General features: G+C 41.0%; 1 protein-coding gene across 1 annotated transcript in view; it reads right to left on the bottom strand.

Annotated features, from left to right (window-relative positions):
- parp8 (poly (ADP-ribose) polymerase family, member 8) overlaps positions 1–19216 on the bottom strand; it is a 51050-nt gene that overhangs the window by 21844 nt on the left and 9990 nt on the right. The window contains exons 3-7 of the mRNA XM_061259570.1: positions 11285–11322; positions 9733–9822; positions 8546–8616; positions 8115–8183; positions 3195–3289 (exon numbers count right to left, since the gene is read on the bottom strand). Coding sequence (XP_061115554.1) covers positions 3195–3289; positions 8115–8183; positions 8546–8616; positions 9733–9822; positions 11285–11322 — 363 coding nt within the window. The remainder of the gene's footprint in view (positions 1–3194; positions 3290–8114; positions 8184–8545; positions 8617–9732; positions 9823–11284; positions 11323–19216) is intronic.

Below are 19216 nucleotides of genomic sequence, written 5' to 3' on the forward strand. Positions count from 1 at the left end.
AATGAGACACACTCATGAAGACTACAACATGTCTATCCATGCAGTTCTCCTAATTCAGCGTTCCGAGAAGTGACAATTATCTTAATCATTTTAATCAAATCATTTTACAGTCGGGTACTCTTTGAAATATTTATAGCCTATGATATTCATAGTAAGAATTCCTCACTCAAATTACACAATGATTAATCATGTAGGAAATTATTTATCAATTTAAAATGCATTCAAATATAATTAATATATATCAGACAGATTCAGATTTATCAACAAAGAATGTATTGGTCTAAGATCTGCAATTTAATGAATTGCTAACATATTTTCTAATGTTAGCAGAAGCGCAGCAATAATGTACCGATGAGTACACTTGACCCAGGAATATAATTGATGGTTCCAGATGATGCATTTCTGACTGATGCAAGCTCAGATATTTAACATGCAGTTTCATAAGGAAATGGAGACCTCCAGTAAACGTTCACACCGAGCGTATTTCGCGGCAAAGACAGAAACAGAGAGCTGGTCGTCCGCCATGGCTCCACGGAGAGACGGAAGAACCTCGCCATATCCGCTCCCATTCGCGCCGGGCGCCAGACTAATCAAGGCCTCATTAGCTGGAACATTCTGGAAGCTCAGCAGATTTCCGTCAGGTGTTCATTTGGCTGGCCAGCAGTGCTTAGAGGACAGCGGCTCTCCCAGCAGTGACAGATTAAGACGAGTGGGAGCCGCAGTGAGAGTCCTGGAGTGAACAGAGATCCCCTCCTAGCTCAGAGCAGCGAGCGGCGATCAGCATGACAACGGCGATCGCAGTGGCGTGAAACAGGCTTGACCAGCCCCCCCATGCAAAGCCAGGTTAGCGCTGTGGTGCGGCTACGTGTCACCACACATAAATCATCCTCCATGAAGGTTGCTAAGGCCGACCGCGAGGGGGCCTGGAGGCCGGCCCATCCGTCTCCATGACGAATCGTTGGGTGGACTGCCGCTGACTTACCCTGGCGTGGGAGTGGAGCAGCAGGTTATCACGCACTACATCATATTTCTCCACTGGTAGTGCCAGGGCCTGCCAAGCTAACACCAACAAAGCCCATACTGGTGCTTTCAAAGCGGCCAAGCCAACACCTCAAACGCCTATACTAGAGCTCATATGGACCAGGAGATTTCAGAGCTGCCAAGTTAACACCACTACTGCTTATACTGTAGCTCCTATGGAGCACAAGCTGTAAAATGAGATCCCAGTGATTCTGCTGCAGGATTAAGATGCACTTTAGATGCTCTTTTTCACAGACGTGACATTCAATCCAAAATGGAAGATGTGTTTTTGAAAGCTAATGGGGGTTGTCTATGTCTTTGCATGCAAGCATTTCTACAGTGGTAGGCCGAAAGTACATCGCTAGACGATTTATTGGTGCTCTACTGAAGAGAAGTATGGATCTGCTCGGTTCATAGTTTAGACGCTTTATTTTATTTGTCCTGTTTTTATTGCCGTACAATTATTGTGTGTTATAAGCGCACAATGCGGAAAGAAAAGGGGTAACAGCCCTGTTGAAGACTATCACTAACACAGTCATGTTTCTGCCTCTTTAAGGTGCTGATATGCACGCCCCTGACATTTAATGTGTCAGGAATAATCTGTTTTGTAGGCTGATGCGGTACACTCTGAATCATATCGTGGCTCTGGCAAGCAGGGGAATCGATTGTCAGTGACAGGTTTCCACTGTACCCAAACCGCCTCCGATAGACAGCAGTGGCTGGATCCACCCTCACCACAGCTCACAGTGGCCTGGTGATGGGATCCAAACCAACAAATGCTACAGCATCTGCTACATAGGGCAGCGTGTAGCCTATTGGCTTAGGTGTTTGACTGAGACCTGTTAGGATGTTGGTTCAAGCCCCAGTGTAGCCACGGAGGCAGGTAACCCCACATTGCTCCAGGGAGATTGGCCCCTGCTTATTGTAATGCTGTAACTGCAAGTCGCTTTGGATAAAAGTGTCAGCTAAATAACTGTAATGTAATGTACATGGAAAGTGACCCCTTCCCTTAGTTGTTTAAGACGCCTTTAACTTGCAAGTATGTGATGTGATGAGAATGTTAATTAACTGAATATTCTAATGTTGAGGTAATGATTGCTACTGGTAACTGAAAGCAATGGTGTTTTTGAGCACTGACTTCGAAAAAACCTACTCTTCAAAGGGTTAAGTACCTAGAAAGAACCACATGCTGAAAGCATACACATTCCATTCCTCGACACAGATGTGTGCCATGCTTCAACGCTTCAAAAGACATTTCATCTCCTGAAATAGTGCAGAATACTGTCAACCTCTTATGGCAATCTTACGATAAAAAACATAGCTTTCCCAACCCATTGGCTACAATCTCAGAGAACAACAGAGAGAGAGGACCACAAAGGAAATAAACTTTGAAGTTTTCTTGTGTTGTCCTCAGTAGTTTTTTTAAGAGTGGTATTGAATGTTGTTCCTGTTCCGGTTCTTCCCCCGGTTCACGCCAGGCATTGACACATCCCAGAGCTACAGATGCATCACCATGCTGCTCTAAACTGTTTACTGTTTTTCCCTTCACTTGGACTTCCTACTTTTCCAGTTAATATACTACCTAACTATAACCTGTCTAACCCATTTGATTTGTTATGATGGATTGCGTAACACATTTCTGTTATATCCATCTACCTTACACCTTGCCGGCCAGTGGGCTCTCCCCTCTACAGCCTGGTCCCTCCTGAGATTTCTTCCCATTGGGGACCTTTTTCTCACCACTGTTTGAGGGTTTTTCTCCCCACAAGGGAGTTTTTTTAGCTCACGTGCTTTCTATTTTGAGGGCTCGGGACTGGTGCTTGAACTTCTGCTGCTCTATAACGTGTATTTGTGACAGTCATATGTAAAAACCGCTGTACAATTAAAACTGAATTGAATTGAATGAAAACTACTTCTTGTATTTTTCTTGTATCTTGGATTATGGAATAATATCAATCTGAGATATTGGGGCATGACTGAGACCCAGAAGGTTTGTGGTTCAAGCCCCAATGTAGCCACAATTAGATCTGCATAGCTTGGGCCCTTGAGCAAGGCCCTTAACCCCAAATTGCTCCAGGGGAGACTGTCCCTAGCTTAGTCAACTGTAACTGACTTTGGATAAAAGCGACAGCTAAATAACAATGATTATTAATTATAAAGAGCGTCTTCGTTACCTGAGAGATACTGCATGAGGCCCGTATAACTCCCGCACCGCCGCCAGGTCTGCCTCCAGCTGAGGGTGTTTGTGGAGCTCGCCGTCGTAGTTCACCTATCAGAGGAGAGAAACGGGGTCAGCTGACCGGCTACATCCCACAATGCCACGGTACCTCTACAATTTGAAACCGCATACTAGCATAATACTCGTGCTAAATTGAAATGTAGTATGCGGTTTGGAACACAGCCTCTGTGATCATGATTCATCCGGAGCTTCTTCTTTCTCTGATCTCAGCTTCCACCTCCTGTTCAGCCCGATGAGCAGGAGCAGAACTGAATCTCTGACGGGGAGGGGGGGGGGGGGGGGGATCGGAAGGAGGGGGTAGGCAGGAGAGTCGCGGGATTCACAGGGATCTCCGCGGAGACACTCCAAGTGTAGCTGATCAGTATTCCTGTCCAAGCTTAGCCAGCCGATGTGCTGGAATTCCTCGGAACGCTGTTTGAATACCGGCGGAGAAATTCCGAAATGATATCTAAGCGGTATAAAGCAGGGGTGCCCAATTGTGTGCAACGGTGGGCTGAGAATTCCCAGGTTTTCATTCCAACCAACCACTCCACGAGCTGATTTTAGTAATGAACACACCTATAACCAGTGAGGAGGGACCTAATCAGTTAAATCAGCTGGTGTAGTGATTGGTTGGAATGAAAACCTGCATATTCTCGGTCCTCCATGGCACATGATTGGGCACCGCTGGTCAAAACTGTTTTGTCTCACCTCCTCATCAGAACCTACGGTGCGGAGAAGAGGACGGGCAGGAATTTGGGACGTTTAGAGAGGGCCTGAGGAGGTGCTATCTGTGGCATTTAACTACACACACACACACTCAAATCCACATTCTATTTCTGAATGGGACCTGGGCCTTAGCCCACTCCAGGTTCAAATCCTGAAGGTAAAGGCTCCTGTAGCTGCCTTGGGCAATGGAATTTTATTATTTTAGCATTTATACTGAAACTTAAAATCTTATGTTTTTTGGGGGTTTTTTTGCTAAACAAGACAAAAACATAAACAAAACTCTTAAGTCTTCTTACAAAACTAAAAACACTAGTTAAGACAAACATTTTTTTGCAGTGCAGTCAGATAAAGGGATATCATTCAAGAGGCTGCACACCATTTAAATCACTTCTAATTCCCTATTTTAGCCTTTAATTGCAATCTAATGTGCATCTGGGCCTGTTCTTCCATTCTCTCTCTGGGGCAGGTATTGAGACATCTCTCTCAATACGTGAGTTGAATAGCCAGCAACAAAGGGGATTATGGGAACTGAAGTCTAGAGCTTGAAGTGGTGCAGCATAATTAGCTCACTCACTGTCACTCACTTTCTTTCTCATTCAGTCACTGTCTCTCCCTCTCTGTCTCTCTACCCCCCCCCCTCTCTCTCTCTCTCTCTCTCTCTCTCTCTCTCTCTCTCTCTCTCACTGTTATGTGACAAATGCCCTCTGACTCAAAGCCAATGTGCATTAATCATGAGGCAGTGTCAGAAAGGGGACCACATACTCATTTCCTGTCCAACTGAGACCCCCCCACCAATGTGTAATTACAGGTGTGTTTGCACAGCAAGGTTTCTGCAAACCTCAGCCCAAGTGCAAAGTCAGTATGCCAGACCTGGGTCAAATGGAACGTTCTTAAGCATGTGACAATGTCCTTGACGATGACATGTTGGAGGACAAGTGGCCATAGCAACCCATTCATTTTTCTGGTAAAACACAGTTAAACTAGTCCTGGGTGACATGGCATCCATTACAAAATATATGGATGGTGCCCAGTCAATATCAGTTTTCATATAAAGGTTGGATGGTTGACCTGTAACAGAAGAAAACAAAACTTAAAGGAGGAAAGGGGGGGGGGGGGCTGATGCTGTTGTAAAGTACCTGGTAGCTGGACTTTACACATGGTGTAAGTGGTCCTTGGAATTTTTCAGCTCACTGGTTAGTTCTACCGCTGAGTTATATGATAGAATGCCTTAAAATTAAGCTTACCAGTGACAAAGTGATCCGAACAAACTCGTATATATTCTATATTATTTATATGCTTTGACATTGGCGATTGTTTTGAGATTTCAAAAACAATATTTTTGGCAGAAAGACATTGTTCTATGGGCAGCTTGTCCTCCACAGATGAGTCAAGGTCACATGGTTTGTGACGTGTATTAAGAACGATCCATACGTAAGTGTTTTCTGTGCCCAATTGACCTTGCCTGGTGCAACTGAGCCAACAAAGAAGAACTTATTTTATAAGTTAGAAATAATTTGAATCCAAAACAATGACATACTTCACCCAGTTCTCGAGTCTGCCTGACCAATCTAAACTCCTGAGACCTTTGCATCTGGGTTTGGACCCCTACGTGGTCCAGATGTGTCTACACAACGCACAATGCATGACAGACAGCCAGCAGATTCAGATGTGCACTACAGATCTCAACACCAAACACAACCCCACGTTTCTGTAGAAGCACCTTACCCATAGCACGCAATTACAGTAAGAGCAGGCTGCCTTATTAAAATGAAAATTCTCCAGCAGGGTTGGATACACTGTAAATATAGTGCTATGGAATAGAAATTAATCAAAGCAGAATAATTCTGTCTTGGGCGACACTGGGCAGGCTGAGTTCAGTCATAGTTAATGGATTTTTTTGGCATTGTTCAACGGAATTGGCATATTATTCCGGAGAGGGAAGTCTGCAGATATGAATTACAGTCCGTTCATTTTGTTTGGGAACAACTACAGTGAAGAATGAGTCAGCCACTTATTTCGACTGACGAGAAAGTTCCAAAAAGTTTTATTTATTTTTTTATAGGAAAGTATTTTATTCCAGCCTTTTCTCTTTAAAATAAAATTTAAGAGAACATTTCTGTCCTTGACTTCTCAGGTCATTTTCCCTGAAATAAAAAGTCATGCATGCTCAGGTAGTGATGTGACAGGAATAATCTTTTAGCGTTTTCAGCGTATTGTAAAGTTTGTAGGCTAACAGGCAACGAGCAGCAAATTTGTTAAAGGCCTTGGGTTTGACACTGTAGGTGCAGAGAACATTATGGTTTAATCAGGCTCTACACTGAGTCTACCTTGGTGGAAATAAACAACTTTTACTTTGTAAAATCCCAACACAGACATTCCCAATTCCCTATAGTGCTTGTTTCATTCGTCTGTAAATTGTATTGTGTGATTTTAGCAAGCCCCATATGTTGTTTCAATGAAAACATAATTCATCTTTCACATTAAGATTGGTTAATTTTCTAATGCTCCAGGGGACCATTTGAGTGAATACCGACTACATTTGCCTCAAATCACATCTTCTTAATAGTCGACTTGCAAAAAATTGCAGAAAAAACCAGGGGAGTATAAAGTTATGCCAATGGAAGTTAACGTTTAACAGTAACATCCTAAACTATGAGTTAATTGTGCAAGTGAAGAAAATATCCCAATGCCACCAGTTGACCATATTATGGTATGCTGAATATTATTTATTTAATGTGGAAAAATACATAATAATGACTTGGCAGAAAATGACCCTTTGTCAATGTGAGAACAATGTCTCAACAATATCTGCAATCAGACTCTCCTCCGAGAATCGATACTGAATAGAAATATAATCAGAGCAGATGGGATTTGAAATATACATATTTGACATTTTGGCAGGTACACAGGTACACTCTACAGTACAGCATTTTGAACAAGATTAATTATGTTTAGAAATTCCTAAATGAGACCATAATAATATTCAATCGAGGAAGGAACACTGTGTGTAACACATTTTAATTTGAATGCCTGGAGAACGGTTGGTTTTATTTAATGCATTAAATAAAATGTTTGCGATGCATGCCAAATGAAACACTCAGACACAACTGCAAATTAACATCTGTCTCTAAATATTATACAACAAGGTCAATTTAGCAAATTGATTGTATCAACACTCACAGCATAATTAAAATACATTTGAAGCCAATAATGTCAAATCTAGAAAAAGATCCATCATGAAATTAAATGGCAAGACACAGGCCAATGGGACTGTGATCACTACATGCGGCTAAAAAATACATCCTTTATAAAATAATTGTATTGATATTTAGTATGGTATTCATATGATAACATAAATATGCTTTTTGCTAGTATTTAGATTTCACAGATTCAGACATTGTTGTTATAGTCACATCTACAGATACGTGCATACATAACAGTGATAATATCCTTGGCTTGTTTCAGTGGGTGGTGATGTACATTAGATAAAAAATGTGATCGCTTTCTTCCCTGGGTCCGGGTAGGCTGCAATTATTACACAATGAAAGCATCAAACTTTCATTAACAGCCTGTTAGTGTCATTTCTTATTTATGCTTCTGCCAATTGCGTTAAATTGTTGATGAGAAAGTCAATGTAAATACACGCATTTGTACACACACTGATAAAGCGTGCCTCACTCTACAAAATAATAATTTAATATTAGTTTGCAATTTGCAGGAAATATCAGGATAGGGAAATGGAGTTCAGTTAATTAATGTGTGACTCATACTCTCAAGTCCTGCTCGTGCTGACCATGGCCTTGTACAGCGAGGACCCCAATGGAAACCAGTCATCCTGACTTTATTGTGTTTTCATTACATTATAGGCATGTCACAGACGCTCTTATTCAGAGCGACATACAACAAAGTGCATACCCATAACCAGGGACAAGTGCGCTGAAAGACCCTAGGGGGAAGCACAGTTTAAAGCGCTAGGAATACCCCAAATATAAGGACTTGGGCCTTGTTGATTTGATAATGACAAAGGTTTGTGTTTAGTCTCCTCCATAATATTACTATGTATATGGATGTTGTCTAAGAGCTACTGGCACCACATATAATATGTTAAAATCAATCAATCAATCAATCAATGGCTCAGCCCACCCACCTGACCACCATAGTAGAACTCCTCGGAGTCATTGTCCCCTTCCGAATCCTCCTCTATGGTGGGATGACACTGAAAGGTGAAGAGCAGGAGTTACCTCTCTGTTCCAGGTGTAAATACTCCCCTTAAGCAGGATTTAACTCATGCACGTTGTAAGACTGGCCACCAATGGCAAATGTGTATAACATTTACATAATACAGAGAACTCTAGCACTCCTTCAATAAACTGTTTCTTATGGTCATTTTATGTCTGGAACAAGGTCCCTATGGCTATGTAGAAAAACCTCAAAAATATAATTTCTGTGAGCAGTTAAATTATCCTGTTTTACTCCTGCATACATGAATGGTTCCCTAATGTTTTCAGTCTGGCACCCTTTTAGTAATGGGAAATGCGTTTTGAAGACACAAGATGAATTGTGGGAAATGTGTCTTACCTGGTTCTTGTCAATCTGAAGTTTTGATTTAATTGACAGGCAGCTGGTGACATCATTGTTTATTCTAATTTCTGTTGATAGTAAGAGATTGATAATACACTTAGCATCCTTTTGCACCGACTGTAAGAATTAGTCATACAACTCAACCCAATTTGATTATTTAACATGCAAATTGCAACCAATTTAAACCACTTCCTTTCTGACTGAGTACTACTCATCCTGGACTACTGAAATTAGTTCCAACACCTTCTAATTACTTGGCAGGATTTAGTTTTTTATTCGTACCACTGATCTGAAAAGTCACATGAACTGTACCTGTTATCAGTTCATAGCAATGGAAATGTATAAAATGTGTTTGTGCTGCTACAAAGAAAAAACATAATGGCACTTATTCATATGTAAGACCCGCTGTCATCATGTAATTGCTCAAAAAATGAATTGAACAACTCATTTCAAAAACAATTTCTATGTACTCTTTATCAATCAAACAGTCCACTTTACTTCCAAAATACCTTTACTTTTATTTTTTGCAGCATAAAATACCTGGGGCCACCTACAAATTTCTCCCGCAAATAATTTGTAGTGGAGCACTGCAAGGAAAATCCAGTAACAGCACCATTAGCCCTGATTAGCCAAGCCCATTTTGTGGTGAAACCAGTGAATACAGTAGCCCCTAAGAACACTGCCCCAGGCAGAAAGGTCTAGGTGACACAAGGTTGAGTTGCTGAGGCATTACAAATGAGAAAAAAAGATTATATTGTTTACAGAGGAGTCAACAGTGTGCTTGAGACAAAATGCTTTTGAAATTAGCAAGTGGAATGCACCCCAGGCCCTACACACTCTGTATGCAGACCTGCTTATGACTAGTTATTGGATTCTTAGCCTCCGGTGTCAACACTTATTCTGAGATATGCAGACAGTATATAAACACGTGAATAATTGCTAGAGGGAAAAAAAAACAGATAAGCATTAGATTGCTGTTCTCGTCTCTGAGACTGCTTGCCTGAACTTCACTAAACAAAACATGGGACACTCTCACCATCTTCTCCTAGAGCTTCCATCATGCCAAACTCTCTAGACTAAAAAGGATCATTTTATTTCTAATTTTAATTTCTGCAGTTTAAATATGAAGACTTCCACACAGCACTGCACAGTTCCTCACATTAGAATGCTGCCCTGGCCCTTACCTGTTGACACTCTGTGGAAAATGACAGGGATAGGATCTCTTGTAACTAAAACGTCATCATCGTTTTCAGAATTAGACACATAGGTGTTGTCTGGAAAGAAAACACATTATTTATAGCAATAAACAAAATATGTACAAGCAATAATTTGCACATAAGCTTTCTTCAAAAAAACACAAAATCAACTCAGTTCCCATGCATTTTCACAACCTTTCTGTCTCAGCAAGAAGGCATGGCTTAACGCATGTCATGAAAGCGCAGTGCGTTACACAATCAGCGGTTCTGTGGTTATGAAAGGTCAACTCCACCCATGACTTGCAAAATGATTCCACTTTTGATATGTGCACTGTTCTCTGCCCCGCTCCCTGTCGGCCCAACACTACGGCGTAAAACGGGCTGTGTTAATTCCGTCTTCCAGCACTCGCTTCCCCATTAACGCATTCCCACATGGGAAAAGCATCTCGCTATTTTAGTACAAATACAGTGTTGATAACAGCGGCAAATTCTCCTGGGGTAAAGAGCTGAAATGAAGCATGTACGTGTGAAACACCTCCCAGAGCTCATGATGCAGGCTTTAACGTACGGATTCTGAGCGGAGAGAGATACTTGCATTCATTGATTATTTTCAACCTCATCTCTTCATTATTGCTGAATAAAATGCCCTGTGAGCATTCTGTCACTAAGTGAAGGTAATTACAGCTGTTTTTAAGTTCAAATTTATGTTGGAAGGCCATTGTCCTTTTTAGTATGACCGTTGATAATTACAACTCTTAGTAGGCCTGCTCAGGTTCTCATTTACAAGGAATGATGTCATTTTTAAAAGGTGTCATTCCCTGCCATGTCCTTAAACTGCCTTCCCACCAGCAAATCACTGACTCATCTGCCTCATGACTCAATGATTCAATTAGGGAACAGCTGCTATCCTGGCCAAACTGAGGGAAGGGTGTTTCAGTAACAGACGGCACGACAATGTGCGAAATTATGATCCTGTCAGGATCCTATAGGCTAGTATGGGTTTTACGCATCTTGTGGACAGTTTAATTTACTGTAATGAGCTACTTATGTTAAATTTAATAATGAATGCAATTTATTAAGAAGCAGGACTCTGTGGTGTCACACAATAATGTTCACAAAATGAATATTAAATAATGATATTTTATTTATCTATTTTATGAATGGAGTGCCATGTATGATGATGACGGCCAATAATATACTACAATAGATGTAAAAATGAGAATTAGTATAATGAATCATGGTTTCTATTTCTGAATTTATATTTTACATGTTTTAGAAAAAAAAGGAGGTGTGTTAAAATCATGAGTGTTACAAGTGAACTACTGAGCCATGCAAGAATCATAGAGATGCAATTTGTTATCGTCATACATAACACTCATAATGATTCACAGATAGCAGAACTAGTCTCAAAACCCTACAGAGCATTACGATTATAGAACTATACCCCCATTACTGATTAGCCACGTGCATACAGCATGAAAAACAGAAGCATATCACACACAGTTGTGTTCTGGCCTACACACAGAAAGCATTACTGTACCTGGATAATCTTCCGAGACGTGTACAGAATAGGACACCCTAAAAAGAAGAAAAGAATAAAGATTAGTCTTGTCTGACATGTCAGGAACAATGATTCTTTTTTGATTCTGTTACCCCCAAATAAGAGCTTCAGGCAAAGAGCAAATGCTTGAGTGATATTTCAGTAGAAGACACGTCATTCTTACAAACAACGCTCTCCATAACTGGAACATTATAACTATGTACTGACCAAATACCTGAAATACTATTCATTTAAAAAGAACATCAGAAACACGGCCTCTGAGAAACCAGGAAAAATGCTAGCACTGTTTCTGACATCACTGTCAAGACCGCTGTAAATATTTTAACTTCAAGGAGGGCAGCATAAGGTGAAAAGAAAATTGGTGGTTCAAGCCCCGGTGTAGCCATGCAGCTGTTGGGCCCTTAACCCCACATTGCTCCGGCGGGGATTGTCCCCTGCTTAGTCAAATCAACTGTAAATCGATTTGGATAAAAGCATCAGCTAAATAACTGTAATGTAATCCAGCCCCGAAGGCTCTTGTCATAATCCCAGTGGAAGGTATCTCTTTACCTCTCTTTAGTGAGGTTTCCTCAAAATTTGTATTTCAATGTTTTATTCCTATTACCAAAATGTGTAAGACTTGCTTATGCTGGAGTGTAGTAAGTAATGCAATGAGCCGCCAATTGCTTTGAGTCAGTACTTCAAACACTCAAGAGATAACACTTCCCATTAATGGGAGAATATAGATCCACTGTATTGTGTTACAACAAATGAAAAAAAAATGTTCACACAAAAACAGATCAGAAACAGTCACATAGCACACTGCAGACACTGATGTCTTCCTGTTTTGTTATTAGGCATTTCATTATTCTAATTTTCATATGGCTGTCCATCCAGGTCCTCCTACCACAATGTGTCTTGAAATGCTCCGATTCACACAACTTGGAATTAGCATACAGGTGAAATGCTACAAAGGAATATGTTACGTCACTGTTCTAAACAACCTTTCAGTGCGCAAACTTCCAGCATGTTCTGTAGCAGACAAAAAAAACAAAAAAACATTTCTGCCAACATTACTGCTATGCTGCAAGTTTCTCTCCAAAATGTCCACTTCAGTGAGTCATATGATGAAAGCTTCAGTGTTGGCTTAGAACTCTTAAGCTGTGAAACTGAATTAAATTAGTTGTGTCCTTGGAGACTACTGAAGACACTACTCGCATCATTTGATCTATGAAGGAAGGAGACGTTTATAAAAGTTTAATGAGAATATTTTGAATATGCAGTCTAAGGCCACATGAACCATTTGATATTTGTCAACATTTCCTTACTAAATAATAAAAATTTAAAAAAACGCATTAATGAGATATTTTCAGTTATTGTTTGTTTGGCTCATCTTAAAGATACAACAAACTTTAAATGGTCTGTACTGTACTTCAAATTGGAATACACAAAGGTGTTACTATTTTAAGTTTCATCAAAAGGAATTGAGGTATGGTTAAAAAAAAACTCAACTCCTCATTCCTTGGTCTGAATGTGAATTGATTAACATACACTTGTCAAGATGATATTACACAATAGATTACATAAAATGTATATATGAAAAAAAACACATTTAACCTAATGCCATATAATGTACAGTCAACATTAATCCCTGTGTTTGCATTTCAGAGAGAGAAATGACTGTTAATCTAACCACAGCTTGACCAGATAACAACAGATGGAGGCTGTGCTGACATTAGTCATTTCTCTCTCCCCAAAAACACTGGCCATGTCAAGCTGCACAGAGGACTCAGTAAACAAGCTGAACGCTCCAGGTGTGTCTCAGTCAAGGAGCACTTTGAAAAACAAATTAAGCAAACCGTTGGCTCAGTTACACATTCAATCAAGTAAGCAAGGTCAGTAAAATGCAGGGAAGCTTTCTGAAATTGATACACAGCATTGTATGACTATGAAATGTAAGGTTCTGTCAGGAAAGCTCCAAAACTGCACAGGTGTATTTGTACACATTTCAAGCATACAAGTGCATTGATTCTCCACTCAAACTTACTAAAACTAAAAATATCACTTTAACCCATTATGCATTTTGCATCGTCATAGAGGGACTCGTGCAGGAAAGAGAAACTTCCGAGCAGGAAAAGTGACACTGGTGGTAACTGTTTAAAATAGAAATTATTCAAAGTTCACCTTGCCCCTGGGAGTTGAGGGGAACTGTAATTGCACTGCACATGCTGAGTCACATTTTCACACATCTTTTAATGGCCATAAAGCCTTTGGAAGCGGCTGGTATGTTCACCCTCCGGTACGACCAATGAAAAAAAGAAATAAATCAACACAGGACTTGAAATTTGGATTAGGACATTGGAAGCATAATATGTTGTTGGAATCTGTTGATAAAAAGTATGCCCATGATAAAAAATAATAATAATAATAATAATGAATCCATAAGAATAACAGAAACTGAACCTGAAGATGGAAATTAAAATACTTAAATGCTTGCAACGGGCTGTATTCACTGTTAATCGTGGCTAATCTGTTCACTGCAAAAAGAGCAGGTGTAAGATCTTATCTGGAAGACGACGGTTCAAACAATCACAGTAAACAAGCGAAGCAAGGCGGCTACGTGCGTGTATTATGACAGGAGTTTGACGCTGTAATCTGTGTGGCTGCTGCTCGTGTAAACGCCGCAGTTCCCCGGCGTGCTCGCAGCGGCAGAAACGGCGGCTCGGGGGCCGCCGATGACAGCCAGAGCGTTTCCTTTGATCTGGCACCTGCACTGAAACGTCGTGGGCACGCGCTCTAATGACGCATTCTGTTCAGCGCAATCAGCAGTCGCTTTTCTCCCAGTTAAAAAAACCCAGCGAGGCTCAAAATCCACTCTCTCTGCAACTCACTGATATTACATTGTCTAAGTGCTGGAAAAAAAAAAAACATGCCTTTGAAATTAACCTAAATCCATTACTCAATTTCCAGGACAAAAGCCTCTTTATCTCCTTAAGATAGAACCCCGGACCTTTTTATAGATTCCCAGCATGCATAGCAAAAGGTAAGAGAAATATGTCTCCTGGCTCTACCTCCCCCGTATTTCACGTCTGCCTGTGCTCGTCACCCGACCCGAGATTGATGACTTTAATATAGGCGTTTGTGAGAGCGGGGCTCGACGCGGAATATTCCCTTTGTGTACCGCCGCCAGTGCAAGCGTGTCCCGCTGACACCCACACCGTTTATGCAGCTGCAAGAGGACGGGAGAGCACGGGAGCCTCTGACACGTTCCCCTCGTTTTTACAGGGGATCTGCGAAGCACGTCGTTATTGGGGAGCCCCGTCTCCTCCGGGCCTTGTCAGTGCCCCCCACCCCGCTCAGTCCAGTGACAGATTAACACCAGTACCGAACTGGCACCTCCCGGACAGCAGTTTTAAACAATGCAATGACCCCCCCCCACCCCCACCCCCCTCTCCATGGGAACCACAGCCCCTCCCCCTGGGAACTCCAGTGCTGCCTCAGCTCCATATTCAGTGGGGGCCTGACCAGCTTCAGAGCCTGCTGACTGTTACAGCATATGCACATCCATGTGGTATCGATCACACGCACATTGATGCTGACACACACTTATTCTATACACAGGCCCCCATACACACATACGCACATACATGTACAAAGACACACTCATACACACACACACACATAGAAACTTACACACACATACACATACATTTACACAGACACACTATACGCACACACACACACACACACACACACAAACAGACACACGCACTCCCATGGAAGACTGCAGTGTCTGCTGGTTTCAATGGTTTTCAGCACCACTGAGCCCTGAACATCACTGAAGTAAAGTACCTAAGAAACCAGTGGTAAATCAAAATGTCTGCGACAGTTGATTGGCTTTGTCCAAAAGGTGCATAAGTCTGTCAGCACAGCCCTGTCTTGCACATCCTCATCAATCTCACCATGAGGCAACAGTGTACTGGAAAGAGGAACCATGGGAAATGCAGGTGCCTGGAACTGTGTACGTGATTCATTAATAAAAAAACCTGTGTTTATTTTGATACAAAATGGCGGGTCACTCATATATACACAGAAGCAATGTTCTCTGTTCCTTACACAAGAGAAGAGGAGGTAAGATTTATTTTGCTGGAATGCTAAAAAAAAACAAAAAAAAAACAGCTCAAGCTAGGTTTTGAAACAGCTGGTAGCTGGTTGACCAGTTCAGATCAGCTCCATACTTGACATGGTTTAGCCAGCTCAAGCTATGTTTTGAAACAGCAGGTAGCTGGTAAAGATGGATTGTACACCAGGGTAGGCTTGTATCGATTTTAAACTGAGAAAATAAAGGATATCAGTCAGCGTTATTACTTTAAAAAACCCTCAATCGTATCCAATGGAGAATAAATGCAGGCTTGTGCCTCCAGTCTCAGGCCTCAGAGATGTACATTACATTACAGGCACTTAGCAGACAGTCCTATCCAGAGCGACTGCCACAGCTTTGTTTGGAAAGAAAATAAATGTTTGCAACGCTTCCAAAATAATCAGGGAGATGATTACTATTAATCTGCGTTTAATACGTTCTATATTTACAATCTTTGCAGGGGAAAGGCCCCAAAGTGTTTTTTGGTTGGTTGTTGTTTGGAATTACAGTATATATTCTCACAATCGGTGCTATCTTACTTGAGGGAAGAACAGGGGAAAGCCCCTAAAAGTGATTGGTGTGGGGCTACATTTCCACAATCACAGTGTTTATGTATTCTTTCATCTACAATGTGTTGTCTTTGCAATTCCTTGTAATTGGCTTAATGTAAAGCATGTTGAGCTACATTTTATATATCAAAGGTGTTATTTAAATAAAGTTTATTATTATAATTATTATTTGATATATTTGGAGCACATAAAGAGCTGAGGTATGTGTCTTTTCATCTGTAATATGAAATATATCCATGCAGATGGAATTAAGAGAGTTAAATGAAAAGCTGAGCTGGGGGGAGGGTTTTATGTAGTGTAAAACTGTCAGCAGTTTAATTTTAGCCTTCCCACCTGGTATGCGATGCAGAGATCTGGTGGCGAGCTGACAAGCTCCTCCAGATGAAAGCTAACGCTGTTTCAGGCAGTGCACTAGGGCTCACAGAACCAGGGAGGTGTGCTAGCCATGTATGGCTTCCTTCAACACTAAAGCAACATCTCTCTCACCCTCGCTCTCTCTCTTTCTCTATCTCTCTTCTTTCTCTCTCTAGCGCTCTCATTCTCTCTTTCTTTTTCTTTTCTTGGATAGATCAGTATGACAGGTTCATGTTTTAGTGAGCTCAAGTATTCAAGGCCGAATTCTGGAGGATAGTTAATAATCTCTCTCTCTCTCTCGCTCCCTCTCTCTCAGTTTAATGTTTTAGTGGAGCTCAAGTGTTCTAATGTGGGCCAAATTCTGAATATGGGCTAAATTGAATAGCCAGTGACAAAGGGGATGATGGGAAGTCCAGTACTTGAAGCAGAGGAGAATAGTTAAGGTTCTGTTCCACTAAAATTGTTTTCATTCAAATGCACCTTTTTCTGTTTAATGCTGCAAATCGTGTATGGTGAAATTAGTATAATTATTCACCATTTCTATCTTTGGAGTTGATTTTCTCGAAAACTGATTTTAGACAATTAGACCATTTTTCTCAGTGCATAGTCATCCTATCATGATGAAACTTCATAAACCTTTACTCCATATCCAGGAGAGTGTTTTCAGCCAAATTTATCTTTATTTATTTATTTATTTATTTAAGTACATACCTCATAATAATTTGAGTATGTACCTATGAAATTTTCTGGAAGACCAAAGATGTAACATATCTTTCAGTGGAACACAACCTTAATTAGCTCTCTCTACCTCTCTCTCTGCTTCCCTGAGTCTGATGGACACCAGCAGACAGTGGTGCTCCAGGAGCTAATGAGACATTAGCTTCACGGCAGCCATCTTTGACAGATTACACCCTAAATACCTGGTCGCCGGTGAGAATAGTGCCTGGGGAGCTCATTAGGGGGGTTGGGCTATTGGGCAGACGACACGTAGAACATAGCGAGACAGACGGTATTTAAACTGAAACTAAGCCAGTCATGGGTCTGTGTTCCAGTCAGTTCCATCAGTTTAAAAACTGCATTCATCACCGAAAGCACCTGAACTTTAACAACAAAAGCACTTCTTAAGTTTTCAGTCAGTGCTGTCCAATATATTAGTCTGGGATGATGCACACTTACAGACTTAGGTAGCTGCCTGCATATGCTGGCTAAGCGACATTAGCTCCATAGGCAAGAGCAGTTATCTGGCAGTCGGAGGGTCACCGGTTCGATTCCAAACCTGGGTGTGTCAAAGTGTCACTGAGTAAGACACCTAACCCCCAAATGCTCCTGACGAGCTGGTTGGTGCCTTGCATGGCAGCCAATAGCTGTTAGTGTGTGAATGTGTGTGAATGGGTGAATGAGAAGCATCAATGTACAGCGCTTTGGATGAAGGCATTTACCATTTAAGTGTGTTAGCTGTTTTAGCTTAAGTGCTTAGTTACTTACAGTTACGTGAAGGAGTGAATTTACATGTCACAATTTGAAGTGTATTATTGCAATTATACAACAGTTTTACCAACACATTTATATATTTAGAACATGCAAATTAAAGAAACTCTGATTCAAACTTTTTTTATTATGCCGTTTTAACAACAGAAGGCTTTTGAAGTGTTGCTAGGTTACTAGTTTACTATATCTTCTGATACAATGACCCAACCTAATGTAAACAAAGCGTTTTGGCTTTGCTAAGTTAGGAGTGACTTATCGAGAGATAATGACACTCCTTCAAATGTCTCTTAGCCAATCAAATTGCAAGGTCGGAACTAACTGTTGTATAATGATTCATAAAACAGTCAATACGCCTTGACTGCAATGCCTGTTTATGAAAAGAAAATCACAAAAACCTGGAGACACTGCAGTCTAGCAGGGCTGGAGTTTTGCACCCTTGATATTAATTACCACTAAATATGCTAAAGAATTACTCAATAAAATGCTGCCACACGATAAGGCATATACAGTACTGTACATAGATCTACTGATCTGATATGTTTTTCTCCAGGGGCAACGCACAACATGGCTGTCAGTGTCAAGACCTCTCTAAGACAATGCCAGGAAAAACACCGACAGTAGTGTATTTATAAGATAAACCTTGGAAATTCAACACATAAATATTATTTTACAAACATTCTTTCTCCAAAACGTGAGTGAGCATTACTGGAATCTGTACTTTAAATAGGCCACAAGGGCTTAGCCACAGGGAATCTAATATTGAGATTTGAGATTTGGCAAAATGACTGTCGATGTGAAATAACACTGACATATTTAATCACCCACTCAGAAAAAAGCGTTTCTTGCAAAAACTATGAATTATTCAGTGAATAAATAGTTACTTATCAGCTTTAGAAAAAAAAACTGGTTTTATCTTTTCTCAGCAATCCAATATCTTCCTGCTACAAAGGCCAGTTCTTACACAGGTGAATGTTTACTTGACCTCAACAGCCAAATCAGAGCAGCCTTGAGGGATGCATGCTAGCATAAGTTAGCAATCCACATCAGCTGGAGCTAAAACAAAGCATATTTACTGTAAATTACCCCAATCAGAAATAATCCAGCCAGGTCTGTCTGCCAACACCACTTAGTGTAGCAGTTGCTCATATAATGAGTGGGAACAGAGCGTATTCTCACCGCAGGGAGAGCGCTATGAGCTAGCCTAGCGTTGCAATGCCTGCTGGGAACTTGGAAGTCTGAAATGGATCACAAAATGTATGCCGCCCCCCCCCCCCGGAACTCTGTCAACAAAATAACATGCTCTCAGAAATTATTTTTCGAAAGGAACCCAGTGATTCCAGAGAATCCTATCTAGCTCAAGGGTTTTTGACAGGCAAAATG

Source organism: Conger conger, chromosome 11 (assembly GCF_963514075.1).
Source record: "Conger conger chromosome 11, fConCon1.1, whole genome shotgun sequence".
Classification (NCBI taxonomy): Eukaryota; Metazoa; Chordata; class Actinopteri; order Anguilliformes; family Congridae; genus Conger; species Conger conger.